The following is a 21,708-nucleotide window of genomic DNA, read 5'->3' as shown; positions in this document are numbered from 1 at the left end:
GCTTGATGAGTTGTTTTCATATGACCCAGTAATTGCGAAAGGGCTGTTGATCTACTTCCTTTCCTTGTTGCTGATTCCTAACATTCCTCAGCTCTGGTTGGTTTGATGTTTTATGAAGATGGAATTTAAAACGCTCAGCTGAAGAAGCTCGTACGTATTCGGTGAGATATCTGCAGAGACGTTGAATTATTTTTTTATTGGTTCCTGGAATATTTACTGTTTCCCTGAGACATGCTGCATAAACAAATATAAAAATTTCATATAGTCTATGTGTACAGGAAATAGACATACAGCTTGGGCAAAAACTTAAGACTTGCACCCAGCAAAGTTCAGAACTTGGAAAGTGGGTGGGAGGAGCAGAGCTTGCAAACAGTGTCTTTGTATGGCAAGTCCCAATAATCAAAAACACTTGCATTAATATAGAAAACATGATTTATATGAGATAAGGATCCGAAAGTGTTTATTGTAGATAAAGGCCTGAACGGCAAAATAGTTGTCATTATCAAGTTATTATATAAGAAATAATTACTGAAGAAGCTCCTGGGTTTATTAACCAACCACAAATGATTCAGGTTTCATTCATTTATTGTTGCTGGGCAAACAAAACAATAGTTGGCATTTATGTACAATTGCTCACGTGCAAAAAGATGTCTGGCATGTACTAACCTCTCTTACCACTGTTGCTTGCTGCACCTCTTTATGATCTGTAGAGCTGCAGCCCACTTCACTTCTGTTACCTCCACTGGTACTCTATGTGTTTGAACTCCAACCTCCACAAACACTGCGAAACCTTTTGTATCTAACAGACCCAAAAAGCAGTAAAGGTTGCTTCCTTTAATGGTCAATTTAAACCTTGTTTTGCACTAATCAGAGAACAACTTTTACTAATTTTCTAATCTTCTTTGCCCAGCAAGTGTAAATACTGAGACGGAACAGGTTCCCAATGTTTCTGAGGCTCCGGCAGAAGTAGCTGCACGACTAAAGGGACCAAATGACTGTTGGCACTGTTGATAGAGGGAGGGGGGCATATTTGTATCATTGCACTGTCTGTGAGTCTGCAGTAGGTGGCAGACATTAGCAACATTCAGTCACTGAGGATTTTGTCATAGAGGTCAGCTAAGCCAAAGGCACTAAAGCAGAAGAAGAAGAAGAACATTACAGCGCAGTACAGGCCCTTCGGCCCTCGATGTTGCGCCGACCTGTGAAACCATCTGACCTACACTATTCCATTTTCATCCATATGTCTATCCAATGACCACTTAAATGCCCTTAAAGTTGGCGAGTCTACTACTGTTGCAGGCAGGGCGTTCCACGCCCCTACTACTCTCTGAGTAAAGAAACTACCTCTAACATCTGTCATATATCTATCACCCCTCAACTTAAAGCTATGTCCCCTCGTGTTTGCCATCACCATCTGAGGAAAAAGACTCTCACCATCCACCCTATCTAACCCTCTGATTATCTTATATGTCTCTATTAAGTCACCTCTCCTCCTCCTTCTCTCCAACGAAAACAACCTCAAGTCCCTCAGCCTTTCCTCGTAAGACCTTCCCTCCATACCAGGCAACATCCTAGTAAATCTCCTCTGCACCCTTTCCAAAGCTTCCACATCCTTCCTATAATGCGGTGACCAGAGCTGCACGCAATACTCCAGGTGCGGTCTCACCAGAGTTTTGTACAGCTGCAGCATGACCTCGTGGCTCCGAAACTCGATCCCCCTACTAATAAAAGCTAACACACCATATGCCTTCTTAACAGCCCTATTAACCTGGGTAGCAACTTTCAGGGATTTATGTACCTGGACACCAAGATCTCTCTGTTCATCTACACTACCAAGAATCTTCCCATTAGCCCAGTACTCTGCATTCCTGTTACTCCTTCCAAAGTGAATCACCTCACACTTTTCCGCATTAAACTCCATTTTCCATCTCTCAGCCCAGCTCTGCAGCCTATCTATGTCCCTCTGTACCCTACAACATCCTTCGGCACTATCCACAACTCCACCGACCTTCGTGTCATCCGCAAATTTACTAACCCACCCTTCTACACCCTCTTCCAGGTCATTTATAAAAATGACAAACAACAGTGGCCCCAAAACAGATCCTTGCGGTACACCACTAGTAACTAAACTCCAGGATGAACATTTGCCATCAACCACCACCCTCTGTCTTCTTTCAGCTAGCCAATTTCTGATCCAAAGCTCTAAATCACCTTCAACCCCATACTTCCGTATTTTCTGCAATAGCCTACCGTGGGGAACCTTATCAAACGCCTTACTGAAATCCATATACACCACATCCACGGCTTTACCCTCATCCACCTGTTTGGTCACCTTCTCGAAAAACTCAATAAGGTTTGTGAGGCACGACCTACCCTTCACAAAACCGTGCTGACTATCGCTAATGAACTTATTCTTTTCAAGATGATTATAAATTCTGTCTCTTATAACCTTTTCCAACATTTTACCCACAACCGAAGTAAGGCTCACAGGTCTATAATTACCAGGGCTGTCTCTACTCCCCTTCTTGAACAAGGGGACAACATTTGCTATCCTCCAGTCTTCCGGCACTATTCCTGTCGACAATGACGACATAAAGATCAAGGACAAAGGCTCTGCAATCTCCTCCCTGGCTTCCCAGAGAATCCTAGGATAAATCCCATCTGGCCCAGGGGACTTATCTATTTTCACTCTTTCCAAAATTGCTAACACCTCCTCCTTGTGAACCTCAATCCCATCTAGCCTAGTAGTCTGAATCTCAGTATTCTCCTCAACAACATTTTCTTTCTCTACTGTAAATAGTGACGAAAAATATTCATTTAACGCTTCCCCTATCTCCTCTGATTCCACACACAACTTCCCACTACTATCCTTGATTGGCCCTAATCTAACTCTAGTCATTCGTTTATTCCTGATATACCTATAGAAAGCCTTAGGGTTTTCCTTGATCCTATCCGCCAATGACTTCTCGTGTCCTCTCCTTGCTCTTCTTCGCTCTCCCTTTAGATCCTTCCTGGCTAGCTTGTAACTCTCAAGCGCCCTAACTGAGCCTTCGCGTCTCATCCTAACATAAGCCGCCGCCTTCCTCTTGACAAGCGCTTCAACTTCTTTAGTAAACCGCGGCTCCCTCGCTCGACAACTTCCTCCCTGCCTGACAGGTACATACTTATCAAGGACATGCAGTAGCTGCTCCTTGAATAAGCTCCACATTTCGATTGTGCCCATCCCCTGCAGTTTCCTTCCCCATCCTACGCATCCTAAATCTTGCCTAATCGCATCATAATTTCCTTTCCCCCAGCTATAATCCTTGCCCTGCGGTATATACCTGTCCCTGCCCATCGCTAAGGTAAACCTAACCGAATTGTGATCACTATCACCAAAGTGCTCATCTACATCTAAATCTAACACCTGGCCGGGTTCATTACCCAGTACCAAATCCAATGTGGCATCGCCCCTGGTTGGCCTGTCTACATACTGTGTCAGAAAACCCTCCTGCACACACTGGACAAAAACTGACCCATCTAAAGTACTCGAACTATAGTATTTCCAGTCAATATTTGGAAGGTTAAAGTCCCCCATAACAACTACCCTGCTACTCTCGCTCCTGTCGAGAATCATCTTCGCTATCCTTTCCTCTACATCTCTGGAACTATTCGGAGGTCTATAGAAAACTCCAAACAGGGTGACCTCTCCTCTCCTGTTTCTAACCTCGGCCCATACTACCTCAGTAGACGAGTCCTCAAACGTCCTTTCTGCCGCTGTAGTACTCTCCTTGATTAACAATGCCACACCCCCCCCCTCTTTTACCATCTTCTCTGTTCTTACTGAAACATCTAAATCCCGGAACCTGCAACATCCATTCCTGCCCCTGCTCTACCCATGTCTCCGAAATGGCCACAACATCGAGATCCCAGGTACCAACCCATGCTGCCAGCTCACCAACCTTATTCCGGATGCTCCTGGCGTTGAAGTAGACACACTTTAAACCAAGTTCTTGCTTGCCAGTGCCCTCTTGCGTTCTTGTAACCTTATCCCTGACCTCACTACTCTCAACATCCTGTACACTGGAACTACAATTTAGGTTCCCATCCCCCTGCTGAATTAGTTTAAACCCCCCCGAAGATCACTAGCACTAAAATCCACATATCCATCAGAACAGACTATTATGAAGTCCAGTACACTTGATGTAAATAGAGTGAAAAAATAGTAACAGGGTGCCCTCCTCCGGAAGCTTCCAATATTACTAGCTGGATTGCTAATGTTTGTGGAAATAGGTTTTGCGCACAAGAGTGCAAAGAAGTTGACGGAATTTAAAAGCTGGGCAAATAGAGCTTCTGAATTGCATTTAATTCCTAAGCTGCATATTGAGCATCTCCTACATAAGTGGGCCATGGCACTACAGTCATGGAAGAATTCAGCACAATAAAGGTTATAAGTTGTGCAAAAAAAAAACTACGGGATATTTGTTGTGTTGGACCAAAAGGTGAAATAGAATAAATTTTATTAGAGGTCGGCATGGACATGACAGGCCAAATGGCCGCCTTCTGTGCAGTAAATGACTCTGACTCTTGGTCTAACTGGAACAGTAAAGTCCTTGGTATTGTAGCTCTATTATATCGCTTATATTCCTGTCAACACAGTAGAACATGACAGAGAAGATGTTTCTTTAGACTATGTTAAATCGCCAAACATTTACTGCATTAAAATAGCGTTTTATAACATTTATTGGATATGCTGGTTATGATTTTCCAAAATTCCCTAGATTCTGGAACAGTCCCAGCAGATTTGAAGATTCAAGAAAGGAGGGAGAGAGAAAATGGGGAACTACAGGCCAGTAAGCCTGACATCAGTTGGCAGAAAAATGCTGGAATCTATTAAGAAAGTCTTAATGCACTTAATAAAATCATAGTATGATCAGACAAAGTCAACATGATTTTATGAAATGGAAATTGTGTTTGACAAATTTATTATATAGTAACGGCTTTGTTATCCAGCATTTTACCAACCAGCAAGCTCTATTATCTGGAATTTCTATGGCTAGAAACGCTACCTCGCCTCAGTGACTGGCTCCCTATTCACGATAATAGGATTCTTGGGGCCTGCGTCAGATGCGTTTTGCTCTGGAATTCCACATCCAATCTCCACTGGGGATGTTTCATTGGAAAGGGGGGACTCTCCCGCGTACTATTTTGGTGCACCAACTCTGAAGGAGTAAGGGAAAAATTACAAAACGGCGTTCCAACTGCTAGGCCCTTGCTCTCCCGGCAATAACCAGAGTGGAAGGTCGGATCTCTACCTGCCTTGGTAAGTACAACTCTTGATCAACTGGAATTTTTGCTTAGCCGGCACTTCTCAGGTCCGGCACATGCCGGATAACAAAGCTTTTACTGTATAGAGTTTTTTGAAGATGTAATTAGTAGGGTAGATAAAATGGAACCAGTAGATATACTAGACTTGGATTTCCAAAAGGCTTTTGATGAGGTGCCATGCAAAAGTTATACACAAGATAGGGACTCATGGAATGAAAACAGAAAATGCTGGAAATATTCAGTAGTTCAGGCAGCATCTGTGGAAAGAAAAACCCAGTTAATGTTTCAGGTCTGTCACCTTTCATTAGAGTTGGGGTGGGGGTAATATAATATCTAAAATAGCTATCCCAGGACCTGGGAGCTAAAGACTACAATATCCAAGAACCACCGATGGAGCAGAGAGTAGGGATAAATGGGTGTTTTCAAGTTGGCAAGCTGTGACTAGTGGAGTGCCACAAGTATCAGTGCTTGGGCCTCAGCTATTTACAATCTATATTAATGACTGAGACAAAGAGATCGAGATATATCTAAGTTTGCTGACACTACAAAGCTACGTGTCACGTTCTTCTGTGTTGACAGGAATATAAGCGATATAATAGAGCTACAATACCAAGGACTTTGCTGTTCCAGTTAGTCCAAGAGTCAGAGTCATTTATGGCACAAAAGGTGGCCATTCGGCCTGTCATGTCCATGCCGACCTCAAATAAAATTTATTTCACCTTTTGGCCCAACACAACAAATATTTTATAAAATAAACGCAAAATACTACAGATGCTGGAAATCTGAAATAAAAACAAGAAATACTGGAAATGCTCAGCAGGTCTGGCAGCATCTGTGGAGAGAGAAGCAGAGTTAACTTCAGGTCATTGGTTCTAGTGAAGGGTCACTGACCTAAGACGTTAACTCTGCTTCTCTCTCCACAGATGCTGCCAGACCTGCTAAGTATTTCCAGCATTTCTTGTTTTTACAACAAATATTCTGTAGTTTTCTTTTTGCACAACTTATAATCGTTATAACCTACGTGACAAAGAAGCTGCAAAAAGGGCGGCACAGTGGCGCAGTGGTTAGCACCGCAGCCTCACAGCTCCAGGGACCCGGGTTCGATTCTGGGTACTGCCTGTGCGGAGTTTGCAAGTTCTCCCTGTGTCTGCGTGGGTTTCCTCCGGGTGCTCCGGTTTCCTCCCACATGCCAAAAGACTTGCAGGTTGATAGGTTAATTGGCCATTATAAATTGCCCCTAGTATAGGTAGGTGGTAGGGAAATATATAGGGACAGGTGGGGATGTGATAGGAATATGGGATTAGTGTAGGATTAGTATAAATGGGTGGTTGATGGTCGGCACAGACTCGGTGGGCCGAAGGGCCTGTTTCAGTGCTGTATCACTAAAAACTAAAACTAAAGATATAGACAGGTTAAGTGCGAGGGCAACATGGTGGTAGTTAGAGTATAATGAGTATGGGAGGGGGTGGCGTAGCGGTAATGTCACTAGACTAGTAACCCAGAGCCCCAGGCTAATGATCTGGGGGACATGGGTTCAAATCCCACCACAGCAGATGGTGGAATTTGAATTCAATTGATAAATTTGGAATTAAAAGCTAGTCTAATGGTGACCATTAACCCATTGTCAATTGTTGTTAAAACCCCATCCGGTTCACTAATGTGGAAGGAAATCAAATGCCCTTACCTGGTCTGGCTTAGAGGCCTGCTTCCCACCCCGAACCCGACGGGAACCAACAACATGTGTCCGAGTCGGGCCCATCTTCTGGGGCCAGCTTTCAAGCTCGGGTCGGGTCGGGCCAAGTCCAGATCAAGACGGATCATTTCAGGTCAGGCCGGACACACACTGTAAATGCTCTGCTGCTAAGTATTGAAATTAAAAAGCTTACCCGAGCTGGGAGTCCGGGACGAAACTGAGTCTGCGCAGTGAGCGAGTGACGTCCCTATGACGTCATTGCGAATGCACTGAAGCTTCTTGCAGGTTTGGTGTCAGGAAGGTAAGTACAGAGATGGCCAGGTCGAGCCGAGTACTGGCAGGTTGGGGTTGGGTCAGGCTCGGGGCACAATCGGAGGGACTCTGGCCGGGTCGGGCTCAGGTCCGCTGTGGCTCGGTCGGGTTCTTTTTCCCGACCTAAAGCAGGCCTTTAGCCTGGCCTACATGTGACTTCATGTCAATGTGGTTGACTCTTAACTCCCCTCTGAAATGGCCTTGCAAGCCACTCAGTTGTCAAGGGCAATGAAGGATGGGCAACAAATGCTAGCCTTGCCAGAGATGCCCACATCCCTTGGAAAAAAAAGTAATGTGGGGAAATATGAAGTTGTTCGCTTTGTTAGGAAGAATAGAAAAGCAAAATATTTTTCAAAGGTGTGAAATTTCTAAATGTTGTTCAGAGGGACTTGGATGTACTTGTACAAGGAACACAAAGTTAGCATGTGGGTCTTCTTTTCTTTTGGGCCTCCTTATCTCGAGAGACAATGGTTACGCGCCTGGAGGTGGTCAGTGGTTTGTGAAGCAGCGCCTGGAGTGGCTATAAAGGCCAATTCTGGAGTGACAGGCTCTTCCACAGGTGCTGCAGAGAAATTTGTTTGTTGGGGCTGTTGCACAGTTGGCTCTCCCCTTGCGCCTCTGTCTTTTTTCCTGCCAACTACTAAGTCTCTTCGACTCGCCACAATTTAGCCCTGTCTTTATGGCTGCCCGCCAGCTCTGGCGAATGCTGGCAACTGACTCCCACGACTTGTGATCAATGTCACACGATTTCATGTCGCGTTTGCAGACGTCTTTATAACGGAGACATGGACTGCCGGTGGGTCTGATACCAGTGGCGAGCTCGCTGTACAATGTGTCTTTGGGGATCCTGCCATCTTCCATGCGGCTCACATGGCCAAGCCATCTCAAGCGCCGCTGACTCAGTAGTGTGTATAAGCTGGGGGTGTTGGCCGCTTCAAGGACTTCTGTGTTGGAGATATAGTCCTGCCACCTGATGCCAAGTATTCTCCGAAGGCAGCGAAGATGGAATGAATTGAGACGTCGCTCTTGGCTGGCATACGTTGTCCAAGCATGTGGGTACAGCAAGCAAATAGGAAGGCAAATGGCATGTTGGCCTTTATTGCAAGGGGGTTGGTGTACAAGAATAAGGAAGTTTTGCTACAGTTGTACAGGGCTTTGGTGAGACCACACCTGGAGTACTATGCACCGTTTTGGTCTCCCATAGCTAAGAAAGGATATACTTGCATTTGAGGTGGTGCAGTGAAGGTTCACTAGATTAGTTCCTGAGATGAGAGGATTGTCCTGTGATGAGGTGCTGAGTAAATTGGGCCTTTACTCTCTGGAGTTCAGAAGAATAAGAGGTAATCTCATTGAAATACGCAAAGTTCTGAAGGGGCTTGACAGGGTAGACACAAGTTGTTTCCCCTGGTTGGGAGCCTAAAACGCAGAGGTACAGTTTCAGGATTAGGGGATGGTCATTTAGGGCTGAGATGAGAAATTTCTTCACTCAGAGTTGTGAATCTTTAGAATTCTCTATCCCAGAGGGTTGTAGATGAGCCATCATTGAATATATTTAAGGCTGAGATAGACAGATTGTTGTCTCTCAAGGAATCAAGGGATTATGGGGAGCAGACGGGAACGTCGAGTTGAGGCCACGGATCATCCATGATGCTATTTAATAGTAGAAAAAGCTGGAGAGGCTACTTCTCCTATTTCCTATGTTCTTATTCTCACTCTAATTTTCTGCAGGTCTGTTAAATTACTCTTGGTGATTAGTTGCTGAGAAATTGTGCAAACTTTAGATATACTATTGAAATATCTCAACTAATAATGGCTTTTCCTAATAACAACTCAGCACATAAAAAATAAGTAATAACATAAGCATATTATTTATAAAGTCCTACTCTGTCCTTGTCTTCAACATTTTCCCTGCTTAGTTTCTGCTTCATGTTAATCTTGGTTGTCTACTACACTATCAACTTGGTTTGCTGGTCAGTCTCTGGCCACTCTCATATCAATTCTGTAGCCATTTTCAGCTGTCTGTTACTTTCTGATTTCTATCTTTTTTTCCTTAATATCTCTTTTGGCTGGAATTCAATTTGTATCCTTGTTTGGGCTAAGGTTGTAATGAGACGGCATCTCTGATTAGATGGGCAATGCTTTCTATAGTTTTGTGCTTTTTTAAAGATTTTGGTAATTTTTACTGTTGCTGCAAATTATTTACAATGAAAGCCCAAAGACCACATCAGAAAGTGCAGCAGAACACTATTCCACAACCAGTTTTGGCAGCTCAAGCTGTGCGCTCGCCATCAATTTACAGTCTTTTAAATACAACTCTGAGCTACCCCTGTACTTGTCTTGTTCTGTCCAGAGGTCAAGCACTAAGATGCTGCAGCAAAGAGGTAATACTGGACTCAAGGCATCCATGTGGAGAAGCTAGCTTTGAGCGAGGACAGCTCTTCTTTTAAAACAAAACACAGGCATCATGCTGGAGTGTGGGGCCTGTTGTGGTTCTTGGATAATGTAGTCTTCAGCATAACACCCAGGTCCTGGGATAGCTATTTTAGATATTATACACATACCTGAAGTGGACCTCTGTGGAACTACAGCTAAGGCCTCTGGTTATAGATGTTTGAGATCGGCTAAAAAATACATGAAATTTGTTGGAAGGAATAGAAGATGTGATGGACAGGTTTAATGATTTTTTTATGAATATGAAATTTGAAGCACTCGGTTCCAGTACAAAATTTTCATGTAGCTTAGTGACAACCGAATGTGCTAACAGGCAAAACATGCAGTAGTATACTGGATTTAATATGTGATTTATAGATATTAGCTGTGAGAATATTGCTGAACACTTTTTATTGTAGAGCAAGATGCACAGATTAAAAAAAGGCAAAACTTAGTCAGCCCACATCAAATAGGAGTGAAAAAGAATTAGCTCAGCATCGAAACAGTATACACACAGCCTTCTGTACAAGAGCATTATTTTCAGATCTTGTTCTTTGAGGTGAATATATAGGGCCACCATCTTTTCTTTGTCTAGAATTAAGATAAAAAGGTTTTCAAATCTCTTGTTTAGGATTTGCTTCTGTACTTTCTTTTAAGCGCAGTTGTCTAATTATTACGATGTCATTATATTTTTCCTGTCTAGCTCCTCCTTTGTTTCTAATCTCTGATCTATTCAAACATCTTTTTGAAAGAAAAGCAGAGAAAATGAAATTTTCAGTTTAATTGACCTACATTATAAGCAGCTTTGCTGATGGTGTCTTTTATTTAATATAAAAGCTCTAATTAGTAAATCTTTCCCAAAACTTGCATGTTCTAGCAATTTTTTTGTTCATTCATGGAATATGAACATTGCTGGCAAGGTCAGAATTTGTTGCACATCCCAAATTGTCCTTAGCAAAAAACTTCAATAGCATTACATCTGGAAAGAACATAATCTTTGTGCAGAGGTCAGTAATCTATCTTTCGCAAGCAACAAAGTCATAGCACACCTTTGAACATTTGAAAATTATTGTTTTTGTGAAGTCTGGTACATTGTGAACACACTAACTCTACATACATTGTCATCTCTTTGCCAATAAAAAAACGGCTTGCGCGGATATTCGGAGTTCAGTGTAAATCAGAGAGGTTTAAACTAAGGCCCATAGGGCTTATGTGTCAAGCGAGACCTGACTATCTAGCCTCTGATGCCCAGATGACTCACCTTCCAGCAGTATTGCAGTCTGCTCCATTTCTATCATTGGGAAAGCAAAAAAATATAGAATTGGAGCAGCAAACTCACAGTTCCTTTGTAACTTAACTCAAAGGAGCATGTTTTTATGTAATTCTAATTGGCCTATTTTTAATTTATATCTAATGTAGTTTGGTTAGAATGCTTTTTATGGGTAGACATATTTATTTACACAAAATTTAAGTTTTCAGTTTAGTTGAGATGTCAGAAGGTAGCAATTGCTTTGCAATAGCTGAAAGTTTATAAAATTGACAATGGCTCAGATTTTGCAGTCAGTGGCAAACGAATGGTACTCACAGTTCACCTCGTTGACAGCTCCCCACAAAGTTTTTGCGGGCTTTGGAGTGGCGACATGCTCTGATCATGTCTGATCAGCTTGGCCCCACCACAGGGATCTAGGGAATATGTGAGCAGGACAAGAAACAGCAAGGCTCTTCAACTAATTAAATTGAAGAATCCTCACTGATGTGAGGACAATGCAGAGTCTAAACCAGGAAGTATAAAGCAGAAAGTACAGTTCAGGTTTAAATCAAGTACAGAAAGTGAAATAAAGATTGGGAAAGACAGATAAAATTAGGAGACAGAGATAAAAGACAGAAAAAATAATCTCCAACGCTAATTAACGTCTGCAGGAATGTGGCTCCCTGACAGGGTGGATACTGAGAGGTTGTTTCCATTGGCTGCGGAATCTAAAATATGGTGGCACAGATAAGGGGACAATTATTTAGGACTGAGATAAGAAATTTCTTCACTCAAAGGGTTGTGAATCTTGGGAATTCTCTAGCCAAGAGGGTAATGGATGCTCAATTTTTGAATATATTTAAGGCTGGGATAGACAGATTTTTGGTCTCTCAGGGAATTAAGGGCTTGTGGGAGTCGGCAGGGAAGTGGAGCAGGCTTGATGGGCCATATGGTCTACTCCTGCTGCTATTTCCTATGTTCCACACTTGTAAAATTAAACTTTTAGGGCCAGAGAGGTTGTTTGGCAGCAAATCACTGATTCCTGAACACACCAACCCTTAATACATTATGGCATATTTAGTGGGGACCTAGGAAGAAAATATCCCAAGTCCATGCCATTGCATGTCTTTCAATGACAAATCTGTCAGCGAAGACTGCTACAGCGCACCCTGTGGTAGAGCAGGGCATCTGCCAGCAACTTCCGGATTTCCACATTTAAATATGCATGTTTTTTTTATTCATTCGTGGGATCTGTGCATCACTGGCTAGGCCAGCATTTATTGCCCATCCCTAATTGCCCTTGAGAAGGTGGTGATGAGCTGCCTTCTTGAACCGCTGCAGTCCTTGGGGTGTAGGTACAAGAATAGTGCTGTTAGGAAGGGAGTTCCAGGATTTTGACCCAGTGACAGTGAGGGAGCTGTGATACAGTTTCAAGTCAGGATGGTGTACAACTTGGAGGGGAACCTGCAGGTGGTGGTGTTTCCATGCATCTGCTGCCCTTGTCATTCTAAGTAGTCGAGATTGCATGTTTGGAAAACACTGTCGAAGGAGCCTTGGCGAGACTGGGAGCATCTGCACACCTCGGAAGTTGCTGTCTCATTTACTTCATAATAACTGTTAGCCCCACCGTTATTATTAACAAAAATCCATGTTTAAAGTAGCCCACTAAGACACAAAAAGCACTGATTTAGATTTGAATAAGGATGTTTAGCAATAAAACTTTGAAGCCACTATATACTACTAGATATATCTGAAGTAAGCATTTGAATATTTGATAATTGTTATTTGAGAGTGAGTTAGTTCAGTGTGACCTGTCAGCCATGGCTCAGTTAGTAGCACTGTCACCTCTGTGTAAACAAGGTTCTGGGTCCAAGTCCCACTGTAGGGCTTGAACGCACAAAATTTTACTCTGACACGCCAGAGAGAATGAATGAATGCTGCACTGTCAGAGGTGCCATCGTTCAGGTGAGGTGTTAAACCGAGGCCCCATCTGCCTGCTCAGGTGGATGCAAAAGATCGCATGGCTCTATTTTGAAAAAGAGCAGTGGAATTATCCCCAGTGACCTGGCCAAAATTTATCCCTCAGCCAACATCAAAAAGGAAAATAGATTAACTGGTCATTATCACATTGCTGTTTATGGGAGTTTGTTGAGCGTGAATTGGCTGCCCCGTTTCCTGCATTACAACAGTGACTACACTTCAAAAAGTGTTTCATTGACTGTAAAGTACTTTGAGGTATCTGGTGGAACAAATGCAAATTGCATTTATTTTTGAATTTTAAGTTACAAAGTTTTTTTCATTATTCTCCAAAATAGTCTAGCATTTTGGATGCCCATCACAAAATATTGTACACTCCTTTGTGTTGCCATCACTTTATTTAAAGCTTTATTGATAGTAACTTTCATGTTGAGAGTGCTCCTAAGTCTCGAGAAAAACCTGAGCAGGTTTGGCAGATGATGGACAAAGAGTTCACATTAAGCAAGAGGATGAAAGTGAGATACAAGGCTACAGGGTTAATAAAGTTTGTTATTAGAAGGGTCTGAAGACGATGTGTACAGAGAAGTACAGTTGGAGGCAATCTCTGAGAGAATACATGAGATACAATTGAGAGAAGATATAAAAAGATGCCATGGAGAGATTTGAAGGCAAGAACCAAAATTTTAGCCAGTTCGCTGTGGCTTGAAGGGCCAGTGGAACTTGAGAATACCATTGCAGGCTTTGTTGTGTTGAGGGAACAGCCTGAGGCATTTTAAAACTGAAAATGTGAAGCATGGATGTGAGCACGCCAGACTTAAGGATGTTAGAGTGTCGAACATTGATGTACTGCCCAACCCCCAACACAGCTTCCTTCCCACATTACTCTGAGATTCCATACTTCTGAAGTACTCCATACTTCTGAAGTTGGTGTTGGATGGAGGTAGGGAGATTTATGCAGTTGAGGGCAATGGTAAGGTGTTTACAAGAATTGAAGACAATAGTTCAGTACCATTGCTGGGGTAGCCTGGTGACAGCCATGTTTCTTCTTTTTGAATTTAAAAATTATGGAATAAAAACATACTGTGTGTACTGGGGTGGGAGATTGTTTATACCAAATGGATTAAATTAGTTAAAACTGTGGTCACAAATGGAAGCTAAGTGGCTTTTATTTTTTGTTCTCTATAAACAATATATTTGACAAGATCACATATTTTGATCATCTGATTGTACAGGCGTTGATGTTAAATGTATGCTCACTGCCAGTATAAACCATGTCAAACAGCGAAGCTGATTGCCTATATTGCTAGCATTTTCCTGACAATGTGAAGTGTTAAAACATTGTTAGCAAATTTTGAACTGCCTCCATAACTTCACAAGTTTAATAACTTGAACTCTCCCTATAAATTTGCTTGCTTGGTGTACCGTGTAATTTCAATTTGCAATAAAGTTCCTGTTGCGCGTAATTTTTAAAAAATAAAGCTGACCTTTGCTTAGGTTACATATCTGGTACTTAATTATAGTATTTGCGAGACAGGACACTAGATAAGTCAGATATATATCTGTGAGGATTATTAATTGAAAGTAAACTTGTTTGATAAAGTTTATGCTATTTCAAGTGTTTTGTTAGGGAATTTCTTTTCTTTCTATTGACTTGGGTGTTCCCAGTCTGGCAGTTGGTCAAATAACAGTAACCAGTCAGTAGTTGGCTTATATCATAGAATGGTTACAGCACAGAAGGAAGCCATTCGGCCCATAATGTCCATGAAGACTCTCTGCAAGCAAAACTCAGCTAGTCCCACTCCCTTGCCTTTTCCCCATAGCCCTGCAATATTTTTCTCTTCAGATGCTTATCTAATTTCCTTTTAAAAGTTGAATCTGCCTACCCGCCCCGCTTCTGCCTCCGGCCAAGTTTACGGAGTCAGGCGGCCACTTAAGGGCTCTCGCCTACCTCCACGGGTATTTTACCCGTAGCAAGCAGGCATGCTGGGGACGTGAAAGGCCGCCCAGCGATAGCTGCAGGCCTTTCCGCGTTCCGGGGGGTGTATGGTAATCAGGCACAGGGTGCCCGATAGAGGGCCACTCCCACCTCCCAACCCACCCCCGGGACCCAAGACGCCCCCCTCCCACCCAAACTACAACTCCAGCCTCACCAAGGAAGGACCAATCCCCCTGGTGAGGCAACCCCTACTTAACTTCCCTCCTGGATCCATAGCATCGGCTGGGCTGCAGTCCCAGCAGTGGCCACCGCTCCCGGTGGCACTGCTGGGACTAAGAGCTACTGGCCCACTGATTGGTCGGAAGCTCACTGAGGCGGGACCTCCTCCCTCAAGTGGGTGGAAATCCTGCCTCGGGACAGTTAAAGCCCGGGGGCCCGTAAAATGTGGTACGGATGCCCGGGCTAGGCAGAAGCGAATTCCCGTCCGCCTAAGGTAAAATCCAGTCCAGTATTCCAGTTGAGGCTGAACCAGTATTTTATAAAGGTTCGCCATAACTTCCTTACTTTTATACTCTATGCCTTCATTTAAAAATGTAACCACTTTCTCAACCTACCCTGCCACCTTCAACAATTTGTGCACATATATCCCCAGGTCTCCCTGTTCTTGCACCCCGTTTAGAATTGTACCTTTTATTTTGTATTGCCTCTCCTAGTTCTTCATACCAAAATTTTCTCTGCATTAAATTCCATCTGCCATGTGTCTGCCCATTCCAGCAGCCTGTCTAGTCCTCATGCGTTCTATCACTGTCCTCACAGTACACAATGCTTCCACTTTTTTTGTCATCTGCAAATTTTGAAATAGTGCCCTGTCCATCCAAGTCTAGGTCATTAATATAGATCAAGAAAACCAGTGGTCTTAGTACCAACCACTGGGGAAACCCCACTGTATACGTTCCTCCGTCCAAAAAACAACCGTTCACCTATTTCCTGTCACTTGGCTAACTTTGTATCCATGTTGCCACTGTCCCTTTTTATTCCATGGGCTTCAACTTTGCTGGCAAGATTATTATGTGGCACTTTGTCAAATGCCTTTTGCAAGTACACTACATCAACCACATTATCCTCATCAACCCTCTTTGTTACCTCATCAAAAAACTCAAGCAAGTTAGTTAAACATGATTTGCCTTTAACAAATCCATCTGGATTTCCTTAATTAATCCGCACTTGTCTAAGTGACAATTTTGTCCCAGATTATTGTTTCTGAAAGTTTTCCCACCGCTGAGGTTAAACTGACTAGCCTATAGTTGTTGGTTTTATCCTTGCACCCTTATTTGAACAAGGGTGTATCATTTGCAATTCTTTATTCCTCTAGCACCACTCCGGTATCTAAGGAGGATTGGAAGATTATGGCCAGTGCCTCTCCAATTTTCACCTTTACCTCCCTCAGAATTCTCAGTTGCGTCCCATCCAGTATTGGTGATGCATTAACTTTAAGTACAGCCAGTCTTTATCATTATCAGTACTTATCCATTAGTTGCCCATTAAATACGGCAGAAGTTGGGGCTGGTGCATTCAGGTGCAAGTGTATTTTTAACGGCATGAGCATTCATAATTACTGCCAAACAACCTCTCTGGTCCCAAAAATTTAATTTTACAAGTGTAGAGTCTCATTTACTTTAGAATTTAATTAGTTTTGGAGATTTTAAAATATACCTTTTTTAAACCTTTCTGTCTCTTTTATCTGTCTCTGTTAACCCCATCTTTCTTTTCAACTCTTTATTTTGCTTCTTATACATGATCTAAATCTAATTTATCCTTTTTGGTTTGTATTTCCTAGTTTAGATTCTGTATGTCTGTCAGGGTTCTTCAATCTGATTTGTTGAAGAGCCTTGTTTTCTTTTTTACCCTGTTCACAGATGTCACAGATCCCCTTTAGAGGATGCCACGCTGGACCAGATGCTCAATGACAGCAAGTCTACCCTCAAAAGCCCACAGAAACTCTGTTGGCAACTGTCACCATAGTAGCGTGGTGAATGGCGAGTGCCATTCTTTCGCTGTTGATCGCAAAATCCAGGTCATAATAATGGGAGTTTAAGTATCTATTTATTTGATATCATTTTTGATTATGCCAGTGTGATGCGACTTGGGACAATTAAAGGTGCTGTACAAATGCAAATTGTTATCCTTTGTCTGTAATGTAGTTAAGTAAGTACAAGTTACACCATAGCAGCAAACTTAATTTGTTCTGCTGAAGGTGTTGATGTAAGATGGGGAATGGGTTAGCAAGCTCTGAACTTTGTCTGATTCCAGTGAGTGTCATCAGCCTATTCAATTATTGAGGGCATCTGAGTTACTTTTGATCTCCTCCAGCTGTTAAGCGGGGATCAATGGCAAGGAATCTAGAATGGACACCAGAGCATTTTTTCCTCATCATCCCAGAGATATTAAATCTGAATATTGTATTCCAACTACTAACTGGATAAGGTCAGCTAACTCAGTACAGACTAAGAATTGAGCCTGGGACCTCCAGGTTTGTGTTAGTATCTCATTACAAAGTGCATTTACTCATTAGATCATCAGGGTGCTGAAAAGATATACTTTATGGAAATAACTTTCCAGCTGGGTATTTTTAGATTGCATGAGCAGGTTCGTGTGTACATTAGAAAACAAATGAATGTGTATATGTGTGAGATTGGTGTGGATTGCAGTATTGTGGTATGTATTAGAGAATCACTCTTGCTATATAAATAGAACAGCTTTCAATTTGGTAGTGTCAGCAGACTTTGATAACCACCTTGTATGACCAGTCCATTATTATAAATAATTATGGAAAACAATGGTGGTCCCATGACTGATTTCCTAGGGCACCCCAGCTTACATTAGAAGCTAGGTTCCGAAGAAGGGTCACTGACCCGCAACGTTAACTCTGCTTCTCTTTCCACAGATGCTGCCAGACCTGCTGAGTGGTTCCAGCATTTCTTGTTTTTATTTCAGATTTCCAGCATCCGCAGTATTTTGCTTTTATTACATTAGAAGCTACCTGCCAATCTAAGGAATTTTCGATCTCTTAATTGGCCGCCTCCGGGAAGATCTCCCAGGCAGATGCCCTGACAACTAGTGTGGGTTCAGGACCTGGAAATGGTCCCAGCCCACGATTATTTTTTTTAAAGGGCACAAGATTCCGCCTTGTGTGCTGGTGATGGAGGGAGTGAATGTTTAAGGTGTGGCTGCCAATCAAGTGCTCTACTTGTCCTGGATGGTGTTGAGCTTCCTGAGTGGTGGAGCTGCACTCATCCAGGCAAGTGGGGAGTATTCCATCACTCTCCTGCTCCTGACTTTTGCCTTGTAGATGGTGGACAGGCTCATGGCAGACATCCTAGCCTCTGACCTGCATTTGTAGCTACAGTATTTATATGGCTGCTCCAGTTATGTTTCTGGTCAACGGTAACCCCCAGGATGATGTTGGTGAGGATTCAGAGATGGTAATGCCATTAAATATCAAGAGATGATTGTTAGATTCTCTCTTGTTGGAGATAGTCATTGCCTGGCACTTGTATGATGAAAATGCTACATGCCACTTATCAGCCCAAGTCTGATGTTGTTCAGGTCTTCCTGCATGCAGGCACAGACTGCTTAAGTATCTGAGGAGTTGCAAATAGTACTGAACACTGCAATCACCAGCAAACATCCCCACTCTGACCTTATGGTGGAGGGAAGTTCATTATGAAGCAACTGAAGATGGTTGGGCCTACGGCACTATCCTGAGAAACTCCTGCAGTAATGTCCTGGGACTGAGAGAATTGGCGTCCAGCAACCATATCCCATGTGCTAGCTATGACTGATTCCCATTGAGTTTAGTTTTGCAAGAGCTTCTTGATGCCACCCGGTCAAATGCTGCCTTGATGTCCAGAGCATTCGCTCTCATCTTGCCTCTGGAGTTCAACTCTTTTGTCCATGTTTAGACCAAAGCTGTAATGAGGGCAGGAGCCATGTGGCCCTGGCGGAACCCAGACTGAGTGTCGGTGAGCAGGTTGATAGCACTGTCCACACATCTTCCATCACTTTGCTGATGATTGCGAGTAGACTAATGGGGCATTGATTGGTCGAATTGGATTTGTTTTTTGTGAACAGGACAAACCTCGGCAATTTTCTGCATTGTCTGGTGTATGCCAGTGTTGTCGCTATACTGTAATAGCTTGGCTAAGTGTGCAGCTAGTTCTGGAGCACAAGTCTTCAGTGTAAAAGCTGGGATGTTGTCAGGGCCCATCGCCCTTGCAGTATCCAGTGTGTTCAGTCGTTGCTTAGTATTACGTGGAGTGAATCGAATTGGCTAAAGACTGGCATCTGTGATGCCGGGGACCTCGGGAGGAGGCCAAGACGGATCATCCATTCGGCAGTTCTGTCTGAAGATGGTTGTAGATGCTTCAGCCTTGTCTTTCGCACTAACGTGTTCCCCCATCATTGAGGATGGGATTGTTTGTGGAGCCTTCTCCTCCGGTTAGTTGTTTAATTGTCCCCACCATTCACAACTGCATATAGCAGGAATGCAAAGCTTTGATCTCATCCATTGGTTGTAGGATCACTTTGCTCTGTCTGTTGCATGCTGCTTCTGCTGTTTAGCATGCTTATAGTCCTGTGTTGTAGCTTCACCAGGTTGGCATCTCATTTTTTAGGTGTGCCTGTTGCTGCTCCCGGCATACTCGCCTAGACTCATTGAACCAAGGTTGATCCCCTGGCTTGATGGTTATGGTAAAATGAGGTATATACCAGGCCATGAGGATGCTGATTGTGATTCTCTACAATTCTGCTGCTGCTGATGGTCCACAGCGCCTCATGGATGCACAGTTTTGAGTTGCTAGATCTGTTCTGAATCTATGCCATTTCACGTGGTGGTAATGCCGCACAACACTGTGGTAATCTCAGTGGGAAGATAGGACTTTGTCTCCACAAGGACTATGTGGTGGTCACTCCTACCAATGCTGTCATGGACAGATGCATTTATGACGGGTAGATTGGTGAAGATGAGGTCAAGTAGGTTTTTCCCCTCTTCTTGATTCTCTCACCACCCGACACAGGCCCAATTTGACAGATTATATCCTTCAGGACGCGGTCAGCTCAGTGCTACCAAGCCGATCTTGGAGATGGACATTGAAGTCCCCCACCCAGAGTACATTCTGTGCCCTTGCTACCCTCCGTGCTTCTTCCAAGTAGTATTCAACATGGAGGAGTAGTGATTCATCAGCTGAGGGAAGGCAGTAGATGGTAATTAGCATGAGGTGTCCTTGTCCATGTTTGACCTGATGCCATGAGACTTCATGGGGTCCAAAGTCAATGTTGAAGACTCCCAGGGCCTCTCCCTTCTGACTGTATACAACTAGCCCTGTAAATATCCCCCTTCAAATATTTATCCAATTCTCTTTTGAAAGTTACTATTAAATCTGCTTCTACTGCCCCCCCCGCCCCACCGGCAACCCCTTTCAGGAAGTGTATGCCAGCATTTTCCCTCATGTTCCCTGGTTCTTTTTCCATTACCTTAAACCTGTGTACTCTGGTTACTGATCCTTCTGCCAGTGGAAACAGAAGCGCCATCAAAAGCCTCGTGATTTTGATCATCTCGATGAAATCTTCCCTTAACCATCTCCACTCTAACAGTTATGGAACAGACATCACATTTGACTACTTTTGATCTTGGGTACTCTTATAATACATATTTTGTGTACTTCTGTATCTTGTTTTTGTGTGTAAATGGGTAAAAATACTGTTTTCCCTTTCTGTTTACTCCTTCTCTGAAGATGCAGTCTCATGCATCTTTTCTTCTTTGGCCTCCTTGTCTCGAGAGACAATGGGTAAGCGCCTGGTCGCCGATATTGATGGATGGAGCATTTCTGACGTCCTGCCCCATGATGTTCGTTTTTTTGAGGCTGATGGTTAGGCCAAATTCGTTGCAGGCAGCCGCAATCCTGTCGATGAGTCTCTGCAGACATTGTTCTGTGTGGGATGTTAATGCAGCATCGTCAGCAAAGAGGAGTTCCCTGATGAGGACTTTCCGTACTTTGGTCTTCGCTCTTAGACGGGCAAGGTTGCCATCTGATCTTGTGTGGAAGAAAATTCCTTCTTCTGAAGACTTGTGAGAGCAGCAGGGAGAAGAAGGGCCCAAACAGTGTAGGTGTGAGAACACAGCCCTGTTTCACACCACTCAGGATAGGACAGGGGTCTGATGAGGCACCGCTATGCTGAATTGTGCCTTTCATATTGTCATGGAATGAGGTGATGATACTTAGTAGCTTTGGTGGACATCGATCTTTGCTAGTAGTTTGAAGAGTCCAGGTCTGCTGACGAGGTCAAAGGCTTTGGTGAGATCTCTGAAAGCAACGTTGTTTGCGGCATTTCTCCTGTAGCTGGCGAAGGGAGAACAGCATGTTAATGGTGGATCTCTCTGCTCGAAAGCCACACTGTGCCTCAGGGTCGACATGCTCAGCCAGCTTCTGGAGCCTGTTTAAAATGACTCGAACGAAGACTTTCCTCACTATGCTGAGCAGGGAGATTCCACGGTAGTTGTTGCAGTCACCCTCATTCTTATAGAGGGTGATGATATTGGCGTCGCGCATATCCTGTGGTACTGCTCCCTCATCCCAGCACAGGCAAAGCAGTTCATGGAGTGCTGAGAGTATAGCAGGCTTGGCACACTTGATTATTTCAGGGGTAATGCTGTCTTTCCCAGGGGCTTTTCCACTGGCTAGAGAATCAATGGCATCACTGAGTTCCGATTTTGTTGGTTCTTCGTCTAGCTCATCCATGACTGTC

General features: G+C 43.4%; 1 protein-coding gene across 3 annotated transcripts in view; it reads left to right on the top strand.

The window, feature by feature from the left end:
* Positions 1–21,708, top strand: part of atg5 (ATG5 autophagy related 5 homolog (S. cerevisiae)) — a 289,336-nt gene that overhangs the window by 221,443 nt on the left and 46,185 nt on the right. Inside the window, exon 8 of one of the 3 annotated variants that reach the window (XM_068027015.1) lies at positions 16,821–16,900. The exons of the other annotated variants lie outside the window; for them this stretch is intronic. Coding sequence (XP_067883116.1) covers positions 16,821–16,840 — 20 coding nt within the window. The 3' untranslated portion in view covers positions 16,841–16,900. Of the gene's footprint in view, positions 1–16,820; positions 16,901–21,708 lie in introns of those variants that run through there. 3 annotated transcript variants of the gene reach the window in all.

This window comes from Heterodontus francisci, chromosome 3 (assembly GCF_036365525.1).
Source record: "Heterodontus francisci isolate sHetFra1 chromosome 3, sHetFra1.hap1, whole genome shotgun sequence".
Lineage (NCBI taxonomy): Eukaryota > Metazoa > Chordata > Chondrichthyes > Heterodontiformes > Heterodontidae > Heterodontus > Heterodontus francisci.
This window is presented reverse-complemented; position numbering and strand designations above follow the sequence as displayed.